The 17,071-nt window shown below is 40.3% G+C and overlaps 1 protein-coding gene across 3 annotated transcripts in view; it reads right to left on the bottom strand.

Moving 5' to 3' along the window:
* Positions 1–17,071, bottom strand: part of sash1a (SAM and SH3 domain containing 1a) — a 163,386-nt gene that overhangs the window by 11,599 nt on the left and 134,716 nt on the right. Inside the window, exons 8-16 of one of the 3 annotated variants that reach the window (XM_086060755.1) lie at positions 16,828–16,926; positions 10,188–10,326; positions 9,127–10,073; positions 6,635–6,709; positions 6,410–6,553; positions 4,463–4,595; positions 3,745–3,914; positions 2,818–3,027; positions 1,473–1,623 (exon numbers count right to left, since the gene is read on the bottom strand). In XM_086060755.1, coding sequence (XP_085916881.1) covers positions 1,473–1,623; positions 2,818–3,027; positions 3,745–3,914; positions 4,463–4,595; positions 6,410–6,553; positions 6,635–6,709; positions 9,127–10,073; positions 10,188–10,326; positions 16,828–16,926 — 2,068 coding nt within the window. The remainder of the gene's footprint in view (positions 1–1,472; positions 1,624–2,817; positions 3,028–3,744; positions 3,915–4,462; positions 4,596–6,409; positions 6,554–6,634; positions 6,710–9,126; positions 10,074–10,187; positions 10,327–16,827; positions 16,927–17,071) is intronic. The other 2 variants (XM_086060756.1, XM_086060757.1) reach the window with 2 other exon arrangements.

Below are 17,071 nucleotides of genomic sequence, written 5' to 3' on the forward strand. Positions count from 1 at the left end.
ATGTTCCATAAATTGCACTTAGATGTATTTTTCATTATTAAAAATAAATGAATAGAACTTTTACTTTATTTATAATTATTTTATAAAACACTATCTTAAAAAAAATAAATAAAAAAAACATTCAAAATGTCCAATATGGCCATTTGGATTTTAGGAACACAAGTTCAAGTGCATTGCAAGTGCAATATAACGTAAGGCAGGATACCATGTTATTTTATACATGGACCGTGCATAAAATAATTATGCATCTTGCCTTATATTGCACTTAAAGTTGTGTTCCTAAATCCTAACGGCCATATTAGACATTTTGTTTTTATATATATATTTTTTTATTTTTATTTAATGGGCAAAAACATTTTTTTTATAAAATAAATTAAGACAAAGTTCTATTTATCTGATTTAATTTTGTTTTTTGAAAAACAATCCGATCCGTGACTTTTGTGATCCGTTGCACCACTAGTTGTTTGGGTACAAAAACTATGAGGTGGTCAACAAAAAATGAATTGCAGTATGTCCAAGATTAGATCACTGGCAACAACTTTAAACTTCGTTCAACATCTGAAGTTGCACAAAGAACGGTAAGTAAGCTAATGTCAGTTGTTTATCGGTTAATTATTGTTGCTAGCTGCGTAGTTAATGAAACTGTAAACTCACTGGTAACACATTGTTAACACGGCAATCTGTTGCACCACTCTGGGTTCCCTCCCTGAGTCTCCTACTTTGATGGTCAGCCAAAATAATATAATCTACAATTTTGTTAAAATGACTCGAAAGGACTTGAAACTCACAAGCGTAGGACTTGTGAATCGCTTGAGACTTGTCAGTCTTGACTCGGGACTTGAGGGCAAAGACTTGAGACTTACTTGTGACTTGCAAAACAATGACTTACTCCCGCCTCTGGAAACACTACTAGCTCAGTGGTAGAGTGTCTACCCTCAGACTGGAAGGTTGTGGGTTCAATCCCAGGCTGGGTCATACCAATGGCAATAAAAGTGGGACCTGTTACCTCCCTGCGTGACACTCTGGTCAAATGCAAATCATTATGTATATAATTTAAGAAAATAGTTCTATATATTACAGCTTGAAAAAAGTCAATATTAAAAAACAAATTAGTCTAAAAATACTATTTTCAAGACTGCTGTGGTTGATATGGGCCTAGTATTTTCTTATTTTTCAAAATCTTACAGGGGAATGCAAGTAATTTTTTCTTGTTCTGTTGGCAGATAATTTTGCTTATTTTAAGTAATAATTCTCTTATTTTACTATTGATTTTTTCTTGAATTTTTTTCCGTCCTTTTTTCCAGTGGTCGCTAACCAAAACAGCAGTACCAACCGAAGCACTTCTCTCTGATGTAACACAGCACCATATGAGAGCCAATCTTACATTATGTTATTAGATTAACTGATGTGCAGTCACTCCACAAAAGCAGATCATAAATGTAAGACAAATAACATAATTAAGTCCTTCTTACTGTCGTATTCCTGCAGAAGCTCCACGGCTGTGAGCAACACTGCTCGGTGCTGGGGGTCTTTGATGTTAAGCTCGTCCAGGTCCTCCTCTTCTAGCAGCTTGAATGTGTCCAGGTCCTCGTAGCCGTTGAACAAGAACGTGGGCATGTGCTCCTGTGTGGAAATGTAGGTATGTGTAATATGAATTAAACAGCAAAAAAACACCCGTTTTTATCCATCTGATTTGCCACATGTTGACTGAAAATGGCATCACAGTGCCGATGGGCTCAGCTTGCCAACGTCACATGACCAAACCCAGAAAAAAGGTGAGCCATGATTTGGTCGTTACCTGAGCCCGTAGGCACTGAAATGTAATTTCTAGTTGACAGCAAGTGACAGAAGAAGGCAAAATGGCCGCCCAATGAGATGATAGAAAAGGGTGGATTTTTCTGCTTAATTTGTATTCTACAAATGCAATTATTAATCATATAACGTGTTTTAGATTAATGGGAGCGTCTAGAACATATTCTTGTAAAGAAATATTCTGAATTAACGTACTTTTTAGAAATGTCAATGGAAAAAAAAAAACTAATAAATAAATGAATACATTTTTACAAGCTTTCTCTGTGCTCTTTAATGCTTTTCCCCCTATGATAACGGAAAAAATTATCTTAACTCAAAAGTATAATTTGTTCCATGAATGAGTTTATAACAATTTACTTTTTAATTTTCCCCACTGAAATGCCATTAATCTTTTGTAGACCCCTCCCCATTTACATTAGGTGTTTTTAATTATTTTACGAAAACTATCACTGGATTGTATTGTAATAAAATATAAAAGACAGTTAAGAAATACAATAGTTTTATAGTGTTTTAATGTATGTACTTTGCATACATGTGCTTCCTGATCGTTTCTTTTCCCACAACAGTGATATATGAAAACTTTTCAGATGTCTTCAAATAAAGTGAAAACCTCACATATCTGAACATGAGCTAGACATTTTAGTGCGACTATGATCCAGCGGTGTAGCCACGATTTAAACAGCCTGTAAAATACGTTACCACGAGGCTTGTTTAAAGGCCCGGGGCTCACCTTTTACCGCACCGTTTCGGTTTGGAAGATGGAAGTTAAATGTGGTTGTGACCGAGTGGGTGTGAATGTTTACGTGAAAAACTATTATATAGCCTGTAATTTTCTGCACTAAATTTAGCTCTGCTTGTCTGTAATTTCTTTCATTTTATCCGAAACAATGTTTTCTTTTAAGATTTGTTCCCGTGACCCATTTGAGGATGGGGCGACGATACCATGTCAAATATTTGGGGACAGTATTTAGCCTTGGTGGGGTTTGGCAGGTGGTGTTTTCCCACCTTGAGGTTGATGCGTTCCAAGAGCTCCTCCACGGATGTTGGCTTGGGTGGTCGGCCCTTCCTCCGCCGCCGCACCGGCCGCTTAGGCTTCTCTTCTTCCTCACACAGCACGTCCACGTAGATGAACTTGAAGGTGCCCACCTTGTTGTTGAGCAGGCCCATCCAGGTGCCCATGGGCGGCTTGCTGATGATGTCGATCACGTCTCCACGCTATACGATGAGAATTGATAAGTTACATTTTTTGTAAATGTACTGTTATAGGAGAAGTTACAGACATTTGTTACAGCAAATGCTGCCATTACTACCAGTATTTTACATTGACTATAAAATGTAAGCCAATGTAGTGATGCATCGGAACCAAATCAAATCGAATCGTAGGCCTTTGAATCGGAATTGGATCGAATTGTGGGCCTCTGAATCGTGAGGTACCCATAGATTCCCACCCCTAGCAAAAACCATGCATAACTATACAAGTCATCAATAAGCACAACACATCCCACAAGGTAGTCTCCTATTTCTTGTTTATGATATATAATGTAATATATTTATGCAAAAAGTGGCCTTACTCCACTGAAGCTTCTATTAACCAGGTAGGCTCAAGCAAATTTTTTGAAACAAAACAATGTCACTGGTATAGCACAATTTATGTAAGTAAACGTGCAGTTGCAAACAAAATTACTATTATGAGGTAATGCAGATTCCCAGATCATAAATACGGATGCATGTGTATTGGAACAGCAACAGCTGTTAAAGATACCATCGCCACATAACACAATGAGTACATTTAATTACAGACACACTATGAGTAAGGTACATTGTCAGTTTGTTCAACAAGACAACCTGATTCCATTACAGACATCTCACAAATTAAACTTTTACTTTAGCTGTCATGTTAGAAAAACATTGAACCCGTGAGGGGGTTGTCACCTTCAATTTGAGAGAGTCCGAGTCGTAGGGGCTTGGTGTGAAGTCCGTGTGCACTCGTGCGCGACCGCAGAACGGTCCTCGGTACGGCGGCTCCTCGTCGTCGCCGTCCTCCGATTTGACGCTTTCTCTGTTGCTGGTCGAGGAGTCGGTGGTGCTCACCGTCTGACCACCTGGACACAAACACGGAAATCAATTTAGCTAAAATGAATGAGCGTTTACTATGATCAAACTGTGATGTAAATTTGATCCAAAAAAAGTTAAAACTCATGTAAATTTGATCCCAAAAAAGTTATTTCTTTAGTCAAGATGAAAATGTTTTTATGTACTTGTGACAAATCCTTGGAAAAACTGAGTTAGAGTGTCTCACTGTTTTTAAAGGTGGCTCCTCAACATCTTCCTGTTCCATTTATAATCATAACCGTATGTCTGCCAGTGTGCCTGCACATTCCGAACCCAACAACAGTTAAACCCAAGGTTGGAAAATAGCGGTGTTTGATCATACAAATGTGACAGGGAGGACAGGTTGAAGTAATCCCGAGTTGTAAGTGGAAAAATGACATGAGAGGTCAGGCTGTTCTCCAAAAGTTCCATTCAAGAGGAAAAAACAAAAGCTGCTCTCTAGTTGCTTGCTTGAGGCACGCACCATTATTGCTACTGCATGGTAATATTGAATGTTGAAGGTAAAATCAAAGAGTTAGCTTGAGAATAAACAACTTACTCATTGAGCTTTGTCCGCTCAGTGAACTTCGGAGACTTTCCACTGAGCCTCCTGCCTTCAGTTTGGGCTTCTCCAGGGAGTCGCTGTCAGGCTGAGAGGACTGTGGAGAACCAGGTGTTCCATCTGGACTTGACTGAAAGGTGGAAAATACAAAACTAAATACACCAAAAAATAAAATGTGACTTGATTTGACAGGCCGTGTCGTAACAATAAAAAAAAATAACACATTGCCATGTACACTCATATTTGCAATACTTAAATATTGCAATGGTAATGCATTGCTCTACCTGCTACAATAACAGACATATTGTTATAGTGACTATTTACATTAATGACTTTTTTTATTTAAAGTATTACATGAAATCCCATTACCTCATAAAGTGTCTACATGTCCATTGATTTTTAAATCCTTAATTAGTACCGATTAAGTAATTTAATGGCATAGAACAGCTGACACTTAAGAAAAAGATAAATGTTTAAAAATACTTTGACTACATAATTTCATTGGCACGTATAAAATTATATTTACCGTGATAATCTTATTTTTGTAATTACACAATGACATCATTGCAACACAGGATAAACAAACAATGCAAAAGTGTGTTTCAGTGATACACTAGGGGGCACTGTGGTCTACAAAAAAAAACATGCTTAGCCATTCTGATCACATTTTTTTTTTTTTTGTGTGTGTTTAGTTTTTGTTTTGTTTTCTACAAGCAACAGCTGCATGACGCCGGCCTGGAAATGTGGGTCATGGTGTTGCGATGAGACCACCACGATGGACAGATGCTTTGGCCGCAGTGCAGAGCTTGGACAGTGTAAACCACTGGTGAAGTGGACGGCAATGGCTACTAAACTTCAGCCAAGTACGCAAAAGTGTACACACACACACACACACACATACACCCCCCCCCCCCCCCCCCCCACACACACACTGGTCCTTGAGAGCAAGCCCAAGGGAGACTTGCATCACTCAAATGGGCTCTGCAAGAAGCACACACCCAATACAACCGGATCCCGCAGTGACAATTCCAGTGTTTCCAAGCTGTGTTTATTCTGTAACTAACAAAAATACTCCCACCCACCAACACACTCTGCGGGCTAATGATGTGGCTAACACAGTACAACATCCTGTAAATGTGAAAAGAAAAGAAAGGGGAGACCATTTCTTTGTAACTAGACTGCTCTGTGTTTTGGACATTAAAAGAAAATATGGACAACTTTGGATTCAACCTTTTAAAATCAGGTGTGGAAGAGGAAAAATAATTCAGAACACTGACAAAATAATTACAATAAAGTTGACTGATTTACTGTATATTCTCAAGATTCTTATCACATTTGGTACATTCATTCTTTGATACATTTAATTGTAATTAAAAAACAATGCACTTGTACTACTATTTTAAAGTGGACGTCAACCTTAAAACATTTGACAATAATATGTTAAATGTGACCTCACTAGTCTAAACATGACATTCCGGTTAATATTACATTTTTGCAACATGAGTTATGAAGCAAAATCCAGCCTTTTTTTTATCCATCTCAGGGAAAGGCCATTTTGCCATTTACTGTCCACTGAAGATTACAATGTTGCTCAGGGCTCAGGCAACAACCAATCAGAGCTCACTTATTTTCTGAAGTTGCGCTGTGATTGGTTGTTACCTGAACAACATTGATAGCATCTTCAGTTAACAGCAAGTGGCAAAATGGCTGCCCCATGAGATGGATAAAAATGGCTGGATTTTGCTGCTTAAACTCATATTCCACTAACACAGTATTATCCAGAATACCGTATTTAGACTAGTGGGTCTGCATAGAACATATTATTGTAAAAAGAAAAAAGGGGTTGACTTACCATTTAAACTTAATTTACAAATGGCTTGGATGAATCTATCCATTTCATAATGGTGTAGTGTGTACAGGACCGCAGTTCAATAAATGTCTAACCTGTTCGGTCACAGAGCTGCTGTATTTCTTGGACATGCGCTTCCTCATGGTCTCCTTGACCGACTTGACCTTCTTGCCCAGTGAGATCCTTGAAGTCGCGGGGGACTTGACCACTTCTCTGTATATGGCCTCCTGCTCTTTATTCTGTTGAATCAGGAATACAAAAAGCTATGTATGAAAAGTCAGTTTGGTGTTTCCATACTGTTCTTGTCATTGTATACTTACATAAGCGTCTGAGCCTGTGTTGAGCACATGGAGGGATCGGTTCGACAGGTCAAAGCCACCAAAGCTGCACGTTCTCTGCGAAGGGGGCAGAGCCAAGACATACAGACCCACTTTAACACCGGTTGCTCATTCGCACCGGACAATGGGATTTAAGGCACTGTGATTCATGCATGACACTGATGGTTGGGGGACATGATGTCAAACGAGATTGAGGGTGGGATGGAACACTTCATGTGCTTTTTCTCTCAAAATTTCAATGAGCTGTTTTATGGAGCCCAAAAAGCGTAAAAATTGGTTCCAACATGTGGCTCAAAATGGAGTCTCTTGATGTGGCCACATAAAACGCTTCAAGGACTGAACGCACATTGAGGGCGCCCTCGGCTGGTGGAGCTTGGACTGTGAGACATGCAGGAGTAAGGGGCTTAGGTATGCGAACACACATACACAGAACCAACTATGTGTTCGAAACATTCAGAGTTGTTTCTGATGAGGGAAGTCTCACTCTCGATTTTAATGGGAATCTATGAAATGAAAGAACTGCAGGGAGATCCACTCTTATCGCCTATCTGTTTTTTTTATGGATCCTCCCAAAGCTATGAGGACACACATGCACATCAAAGTTCAACTTCTAAAATTACCCCACATAATCTCAACACAAACCCCAGCATGAAGATCCCTCAAAAGCGATATGGGCTTCTTGCATATTTAGCATCCACAGCTGCGGGACACATTGTAGATTTCCCAGCGAAGGGTTTTTGCAGAACAAAACACGTTTGAAGCGGCGTCCAAGAAAAATGTGATGGCGATGTTCGGTGGAATGGACATGCACCCAAGATTAAAAAATATATATAAAAAAATTGGGAGATAATTACAAAGAAAGAAGCAACCCATCCAGAAAAATTACATCGAGGCTCGGGCCCCTTAAAAAAACAAAAACAAAAAAAAACACAAAAAGCAACAACAGAAAAAAGTGGAGTCCAAAAAGTTGTTTGGATGAGAACGACCTCACTGGTACACGACAGGATTCAGGTAGCATCAAAGCTGCAGGATAGCCCCCCTCACTTTTAACACATCTATTGGATATAACCTGCACTGTGCTAACAGTTAAAACCACAGAGTTATTCAAATTATGAAATAAACATTCATTGCTTTACTATTCAAGTGCAGCTACAGTAAATCTCTCATACCAGTGTGCCAGAATAAGATATATACACAGAAAACCTGTTAAAAAACTAACGTGATCCTTTCATATTGCGTTATGAAGCTTTGAAGCAGAAGGACAACCTTTAGGTCATACAAAATGATCTGGCTCAAGTCTGTGAAAGATACAGTGGAATCTCTTGAGTCAAACTCCTGGAAAATTGCAATCAATTTGAAAAAAAATTACTTTATAGGGTTTTGAAACATCAAAAGAAGTTATCTTATGTTTTCTTGAACACTAACGATCAGACACCTGGGCTGAAATCAGAGTGAAAATATCAGCTAAACAATAATCCATTATCAAAATAGTTTTCAATTAATATAATGATTGATTCATTTTGACACCTCTAGTTAATATGTTACTGTAATCGCTATTACACGTGGCTCTGGCCTGTCTAAAGAAGTGTCTCTTGTTATTTCAACTTAGTTCTTTGGCATCAAAAGACCACAAAGGCTTTGGCCTGAGCACAAATACAATAAACAGGGGCCAGGGTTGTTGTTTTTTTTTGACGAAATAATGGCGGATAGGTTCACCCCCTCAAAAAAATACTGTAGGCTCCTCTTTTTGTCATGAGGAGAACGTTTCAAATCTGAACAATTGAACGGTTTTAGAACAAAATGTTAACATTAGAGGTTTCACTGTTTCTACAACAATCCACTCGCTTCAAAAACAACACTAATGATATTTTAACTCATTCACTCCCAGCCATTTTCACTGAAGCAACCCCCTTCGCTCCTAGCTGTTTTACTGGATTTTGACTGATTTTGCCAGGCTCACAGAATATTGTGTTCTATTGCTATGAAAAACATGAAACCTACCAAAAGAAAGATTAGAGTCTCTTTTTTTCAACAGGAAAATAATAATAATATATATTTGTATGTGTTTCCGTTTTGCGGAAGTTAGCATTAGAATATAGCTATAATAATTTTTCACAAATCTGTTGAAAACAGCTTCTTGCAACATGGCCCTGGATGATCTCTTATACTCTCCTGTCACCCGCTGGCCATTGTTTGTAATAGCTACCATTGCTTTAAGTGACCTCTTCATGTCAGAAGCTGTATCAAACCCTTCTGTATGCTCTAGCATTAAAAAAAACAAAACATAAAAAACATCTAAATACATTTTTGGGACCATGGCAAATATTACAAATGGGAGCAAATTAGTTAATATTTCAGACTTTGTCTTATTCCTGTTCCTGCTAGTTTTTTCAAAACGTTATTCTGCAGCTTTGACGTACGCCGGGTCCTGATCACACGAGGCGGCCGACTTGAACCTCACGGTCTAAACTCACAGACTTCTGCTGGATGCGTAAGAGCACGCGCTTGGTGCAGCGGTCCACGCTGGCCGCCCACTTCCTGTCCGCCTCGCGGTCCTCGTCCAACAGACAACGCCGCTCAGCTCGGCTGAGGGTGACCGGGCGGACCAGCTGGGCCCAGTTGAGGTGACCGTACAGGCTCCGCTCTACCACGTAGGTGATGTTCAGCTCACTGACTGCGCTGCGACCCCGCAGCCGGCGAGAGGGGAACACCCAGCCCCCTCCCACGCCGAAACCTTTCGATTTGGCTATGTCGCTGCGGGCGGGGGAGGACGGGGTGACACACAAAGGGGAGGCCGTGGTCTTGGTGTTGCGCGAACGCTGGTACAGAAGGTGTTTAGTGGAGTATGAATAGTTGGGGTCAGGCTTTCTGAGCGTCCAGCCGCCGCCATGGTGCCGGGTGGCAGTGTGAAATTTGTGGCTGCCTTGAGAGAGGTCATCGTCCAGGGGGATAAGGTGGCGGGATTGGGCTTTGGGGCGGGGTTTGGTTAGGCCGTAAAAGGCGTACAGGGCCTCGTTGTTACTTACCCCGTGGGAGATGGAGCTCAGGGCCTTCCGCATCTCGCCGTCGGTTGTGGAGCGCGGCAACTTCCCTTCGTCGTCCAATCCGCAGCCATCCAGCTCCGAGAAGGATGAGCCGCTACCTCCGACGCCGGAGACCGAGCCGACCGGGGTTCTCCTGGGTGGTCGGATGAGGCCGTGGGTACTGGAAGACTTGTTGAAGGTCTTCACCAGACGGTGGCCGGACCAAGTGTCCAAGCTACTGGAGGAAGGGGAGGTGGTCAGGCTGTCGGTGTCTCCGTCCACAGAGAGCTGATCCTGGCTGAGGGACGTCTCCTGGGGCAACGAGTGCTTCTTCAGAACCCCCGTGTACAACGCTGTGTTGTCGTCACAGGTGGGCACTGACTCTACGTTCAGGAAATCTAAAAGAAAAACAGAAGAGTGGCAGATTTATATATATTTGTTTTTCTGAGCCTCAGAATGTCTGTAAGACTGCTGACAACTCCCAAATGCTTTCTTCTTAACAGTTTACAAACCATCGGATCCATGCTTCTTGCACTCCTCCACCTTAATGAGCTTTTTCCTGACCCGCCGGGTGGAATTAACCAGCTTGTGGAGTCGCTTGAACTTCACAGAATCCTCTGATTGCTCGTCGTCGGACTGTTCGCGAGATTGCTGCAATAAAGGGAGAGAGAGGGGAAGCGGGTTGATGTTCCACTGGATGCCAGTATTCTTAAGTAGGCCTGATGAATGTAGCATGAAAGAACGCAGAAATGGAAGGGGATAAAAATCACAGATGAACAAGAATTTGGCAATGAAACAGCTAAGTGAGACAAATACATTTTGTGATCCTTGCATGCCTTCAATGGGAGCATTGTTGAAGATGGAGTCAAAGTTAGTGTGGTGAGAAATGCAGGCCAGACACTGCGGAGACTACAATTAATTCACCACAAAATGGACTGTAACACAATGAAGGGACCAGACATGAATCAGTGAAACGATCAGCGGGGCTGCGTCGCCTTCCGAGGACGTTTATTCTCAGGGGGGATGTGATGGGGTGGCAAGGACACTCCATTATGGGTGACAACACCAAGTGTTTTCTCTCTCCATTTATGGTCGTTGCATTTAAATGCTTGGTGAAGCAGTAGTGGAGTGGAAAAGAGATGCTCCCAAAAGGTTCATCACTCATGTAAGCACACTGTGAAGCCAGTCTCTCAGAGAGTCAGAGAGACAATAAATTACAATCCTAAAATTCACTTTTTAAAAAAAAAATATTACAGAGATACCTCAAGTTACAAGCTAACAGACTTGCAAATTTTTCAAGCTACGAGCCTTTGCTTCGCTGATTAAAATTGGACGATTTTTGAATATTTTTATCTTTTATTAATTTGGACAAATACTTAAGGACAAAGTAATGCAAAAGAGAGACATAAACATACCTTTATTGTTGTAAGCATTAAGCAAAGCAAAAAGTTATTTTGTTCATGAACTATTTTTTAATTAATCGGCCGATTAATTCGTCAATTACAATTATTATTAACAAAATCAGAAACAAAAATAAAAGATTGGTAATACAAATTTTTTGTTGTTTAAATGTATATATTTGCACCTTTATTATTTTAAAATGACATATTTAATAAATCTCGTTTGGTCCAAAAGGAACTTGCATAATTATAGTGTTTCAAATAAATTTGTCTTAATATTTTTTTTTTTACATGTTTAAATATTTTTTTGTTTTGTACCATAAAAATAAATGATTGTCCTAATCGTGATTGCCATTATTACCAAATTAATCAGGATAATTTTTTTCTTCAGAATCGAGCAGCCCCTACCAAATATGCTGAGGAACACTATATTCCTTTTTCTTTTTTAAACATAGTACACATTTCCTTCCTATTTATTTGCTGTTCTGATTTTTTCTTAGTTTTATGTGGTCTCACTGGTCTGCGTTAGTTGCTCCCTCTGCTGATTGCTATTATGCAATCTAATAAGGTTTCATTGCTTCAGTGAGTAACATAACATTATAGCAACATATGAAAATAATATGAAATTATACGTGATCCACTAAATTGTTGTTGATTTATCGTGCCCATACCGTGCTCTTTGAGAGGGCAAAGATGATGACCTAGAAGAGGGAGCACCGTCACGGACATTAAGTACCATCGGCTTCACTTGTTTCCAATGGTTTCCATGGCAACATCGCATTACGGTTCACCGAGGTTGACTACGCGTCTTACAAAGAAGAACACATGCACGCTCATGCGCACAAAATGATAGACAGAGCCAGCCTGTCCGAGTCCGCCTCGTCGTGCTGCTGGAGGCTGACGAGCCATGAAGAAATAGCTTAATTGCTTCTTTTTTTTTTCTCTCCCTCAGTTTTGACCACAAGCCTGGCTCGGTGGCAGCTGACATACAGCGAGGATGATGTAAACAACTGTGGCTTGGAAGGCACTCGCAGGCACGCACACGTGATGTTTCGATGGCAACGCATCACCGAAGCAACATTCCAAGTTTCCAGCGCCTCCGAGCGCTGTCTAGTTAAACCTTATTAATCTCCGACAAGTTGGAAAACACATTAATCAGCAGTCCTTTCCTAAACTCCCCTTACTCCAAAACACCATTTAACCTTTCACAAACCACACAAAACCAAACGTCCACTGTCTCTATTTGCAAACCACACAATTCTTGCTGAGGTCTTCAACTTTTGCATTTCCCTCAGAGCCGTAACATAAGATTTGGCATTTATCTACCTTTGCCGTTTACACAGAACCCAGCCAAAGCGGGATATTGCCTCTCTCAGTGTCTAACAGACAATTTTTTTATCTAAATCATTAAAACTAGGTATAGACTGATTATCGGTGCCAATATTTGGCATTTTGACAAATATCGGCATCGGTCTTTTTACGAATCTGAAGTCTGATTAAGCTGGTATGTAATAGTATCTCACTGAGCAGTGAATGCTTGCAAACGTAGCAAGTTTAGGGTTTTCATCACGATTTGTAAAATGTTCACAGACAGTTTTGACTTGTCGCAAAGACCTTTACATATTCAGACAATTTTTCACTGTATGCGAATATCTTTTAAAACCCTGACGAAAGCCCCAAATTAGCTACATTAGCAATCATTTGTCACTCAGTAAGATACAGGGAACTTGTCATTTATGGATTTATTTAAATTTCCACTTCATAATAATCATGCTGATACTGGCAACTCCCTACACTTTTTATTTTTTTAAATAAATAATAATAATAATAAAATTAAGAAATTATGTTGAAATTTTGGAAAACTTTATTTACAGTAGAAAAATATTTACTTGCTTAGTCTTTAATTTAGCTTAACACATGCTGATGACCCTGGAAGCTCCCTACAATTTGTGTTATATTTTTTTTAACAAATCTGTCAATTCAATGTTTAAAATTAAAATATATTTTTTAATTTCTTTTTTACTTTAATAGTTTCTCTTTTGCTGCAAATGAATATCGGCTATCTGTCTCCTTGACTAATAATAATCTGTATCGGCCTTGAAAAATACATATCGGTCTCCCACTAGTCAAAACAAAACGGCACCTTCCAACCTCTGTTTTAGCTCTGAAATTAGACTTCACTCCCCAACATAAACATCCAAACCGCGCAGAGAAGACAGTTGTATGTGGATGAAGACATGATAAGAAAATGCATTCAATTCTGTGCTGATGCAAACCACTACAGATAAATGACTCCTGTGCAAAGAAAGCCATGAATCAAAACAGCTCTCAACTGCCATAAGGTCAATGCAATAACCTATACCTTTCCATTCACCAACATTTTTTTAAGAACACAATTACATCAGTCCCAATTTGCTCACGCTGTTGACTGATACTCACCAGCTTGTTATGACTATCGAGGCTTCGTATCCCACAATAGCAATCCGCACAGCACAGTCACCCATGCAAATGCAAGGTCCAAAATCATATCCGAGATCTCGTTTGCACGCTGGCGCGCGCGCAAACCGTCGCTGGATTCTGCTCCGGAATAAGGGGCGGTCGGGATGTGCCATGAAGCACTCGCAGCAGAGAAATGCGTGTGTTGTGCACTGAGAACAATCCCCGCATTTGAGCCCCCCGTGACCCTGCCGTGGCCCCCACATCCCTAATGGCCCATCCTGGAATGTGTGGCTCAGATGGCCAAAAAGGAAGACGGGCCCATGAGTGAAGACAGCATGAATGTGGTGTATTAACGAATGTGTCATTATATAGCGTAATGACTTGAGAAACAGGCATGCACTGTGCAGACATGTCTACATATATAGTACGCAGGCACAGACGGCTGTTGGGAATGACCTTAACCCCATTCAAGCAGCGGTTGACATCATGGAGGCCCCGGAAAGAGTTAAAATAATATGCAGCATTGCCAAATGTAAGACTTCCGCTTTATTGTTTGCCTGTTTTTAGATCCTGCATCTAGTCATGCTTTATGATCCTCAAAGTAATAATTCTTCAGTAACACTTCGTTTGCTTTACAAAAATCAATTGATCCGTTCTTGGACAGGAAGTGAGATGATTGCAGATGTTTTGGAAAGGGCTCTTTGGTGCAGATGAATTGAACGATTGACTTTGAAGTTTGAACCACACTAACCACATCTGACATATTCATATTTGACTTGTTTTCACATGCTGTACTTTTGATTTCCAGGTGTCTAAGACCCATGCTGCTATATTTTTAACACTTCCCATTATACTTTCTACAAAGATTAGTCAATTACTGGCTGACACCAGATTACATTTCTTTTTCAGTAATGTACACAAACTGCTAGTTTAGGCAATACAAATAAGCCAAGATTCAGACTATTTACCGTTCACAACAAGAAACAAAGCAGCCGCTTGCTTTCAGTCGCATGAAGAAGATCGGATGTCGCTCAGTGTTTTCAATAGCGGCAGAAAATAGAAACATTACTTATGTGAAACTTGGATTTTGGAATCAACTCACATCCTGCTGCAAAAACTGGGTCGGCGCGCTGGGCTAAATTGCACGTTTCACCCATATGATACCATACTGCGTGAGGCTAATGAAAATCATCTGTGACCTAGATTATAAATGAGAAAAGCCAACCAAGACAGACATGCACAAAAAAAAGAGACAATTACTAATGACTAATAGTTAAAAGGCCACATTGTTCTGTGGTTTGGGCAGTTTCAGTCAGCCGCCTGAAAATCTACCAGCTCGTTGTGATCGAACAAAGCAGGACGGTTCAGAAGTCAGCAAGAGAAAAACCCTGATCCAGTTGAATTAACGGATATGTGGTGCTAATTACGCTTTGTTTATCTGAATACATCCTCATTAACACATCATGCCTAATTTGTTCTCGGTCATTTGGCCCACTCTTCACTCACACAGACAAATTCACTAGTCTGTGTTTATCTATGTAATAAGTATTGGCAATGCCCTACCCCTCTGCTCACCATGCATACCACCACCCACACACTCTTGCTTCTTGTCTATGTATTTGCTTTTATTTTGTTTGACGTTACTGTTCTGTCCTGCTGCCAGGTGTCATGTTTCCATTACAATCTACAGACAGCAATGGTTCAAGCTTCAAAATCCTATTCAGTATCGAACCGCTTCTATTGCTACATCATAGGGGGGGATAAGTGCAATGTATGCACTTACAACTTTTAACAGTAGAAACAACTAGCAGTTTACAATATACAAGGGGAACTTAAGATCATCGCATAATTTTGTTTTCTAACCAAGTTTGGACTTGCCAAACATAAGGATGGGACAAAATATTGATGCAAGAACCCATTTTGACATGGATGTGCATATAGGGGAAATCAACTTTAGTTGCTTGAGTGCCCCGGAATAATAATGGCGGCGCCCACATGTTTGTCTTCCTTCATTAACAATTTTTCTGGCAATGACAAGAATTCTCGTCGCGTAAAAGCATGATTGTCACGTGCCGGTGACGAGTCTTCTCGTCAACTACGTTTATTTTTTATGAATGGCTGGATTAGACTCTTTGGCATTTCTCCTCCTTATATAAAGCCCGGGAGGCAATGTAATGGTTAATGGTGACCACTTGATGGCAGCCGTCTCTCTTTGCATATAAACAGGAAGCATAAGAAGAATGTGTGCAGATCATGCAATGTTCCTTTGCACACAAGACTGTGCTTCACTCTATATTGAGTTTAAAACACACGTGCACACACACACGAAAACATTCCTGATAATTTGCCAAACGTTTTGTAATTTACCAAATGTTTGTTAACACACATCTGCAAATAAGTTATTTTGCCATCGAATACAAATTGTCCTTGTTTTTATTCTTGTTCGATGAAAGGAAGGACTGTTGAGATGTCACAAAACCCAAAAATATTAGTCTCAAAGTCACGCATTTTTACAAAAAGCTAATTTTCTCCTTATTTTGTGAGAGAATGGTGAATTCAGTGAAACCAAGCTATCTTGAAATGATGTTTATTAAATAACGAAATAACCAACCTTTTTTTTTTCCTAACGAAAGAGCACAATCCAATCTTTAATATGGTACCCACCATGTATATTTAGTCATAACACACAATATTCTGGTCAGCCTTGGAAATGAGTGAAAATGCTCAAAATCGGCTGGGGTTTTCTTTTAGGAAAACACTTGGCAATGAAAGAGTTAAGCAAGATGGAGCACACGAGCCAACAATGCTAACAAACAGAAATTTAGGATGTTCCCGAGGATTCCCACACCTACTTGGAACCACAGCAAAAACACAACATAACAAGCTTATCACACGAGAAGCCACAATTTACTCACTGGAGACCAAGAATAAAACATTTCTGTAAGGTTATCAACCTGATGGATTAAAACCGCCAAACATGCGTTCACACAATCCCAAACCAATATGTAATGATCCAAATGACATGGTGGAGAGAAGGTACAGTATGTTCAAATAGGACATATGGACCTGTTGTTTGGCCAGTAGTGGAGTGTAGGAAAAGATTGGCAGCAGGAGGAAAAGCATCGGCAAGATTGAAGCGGAGCAGTTTTGTAAATAGTATAAAAGTAAACATGCACTGGGTAACAAAAGTCTATCTTTGGGAATCACACTCGGCTGTTCAACATATTGAATGTCGAGTAGTGGAGGACAGAATGTGAAGGGATTTTGGGTGGTCGAGGGTGAAGGGAGTGAGTGGGAGGTGGGGTGTACTTACGTTGCAGTTTGAGGACTGGCTTAGACTGGCTGCAGATCCGTCAGTCCACTCTGCAGTGTCAGTACTGCCGGACTGTCTGTTGCTCTCATACTCCTTTAGCTACGTGGAGGAAGAAGAGTTTAGAGAGGCAGAGGTAGAGGGCGGGGCCGCCGCGCTCTCACCGAGCTCCTCGTGCGCTCACGGGCAGCTGCAGCGTGCATTCAAAGTGATCGAGTGGTCAGTAATTATGCTCTTTGGCCAAATT

The sequence above is a fragment of the Leptonotus elevatus genome, chromosome 18 (genome assembly GCF_054856555.1).
Source record: "Leptonotus elevatus isolate MCC_2025b chromosome 18, RoL_Lele_1.0, whole genome shotgun sequence".
Lineage (NCBI taxonomy): Eukaryota > Metazoa > Chordata > Actinopteri > Syngnathiformes > Syngnathidae > Leptonotus > Leptonotus elevatus.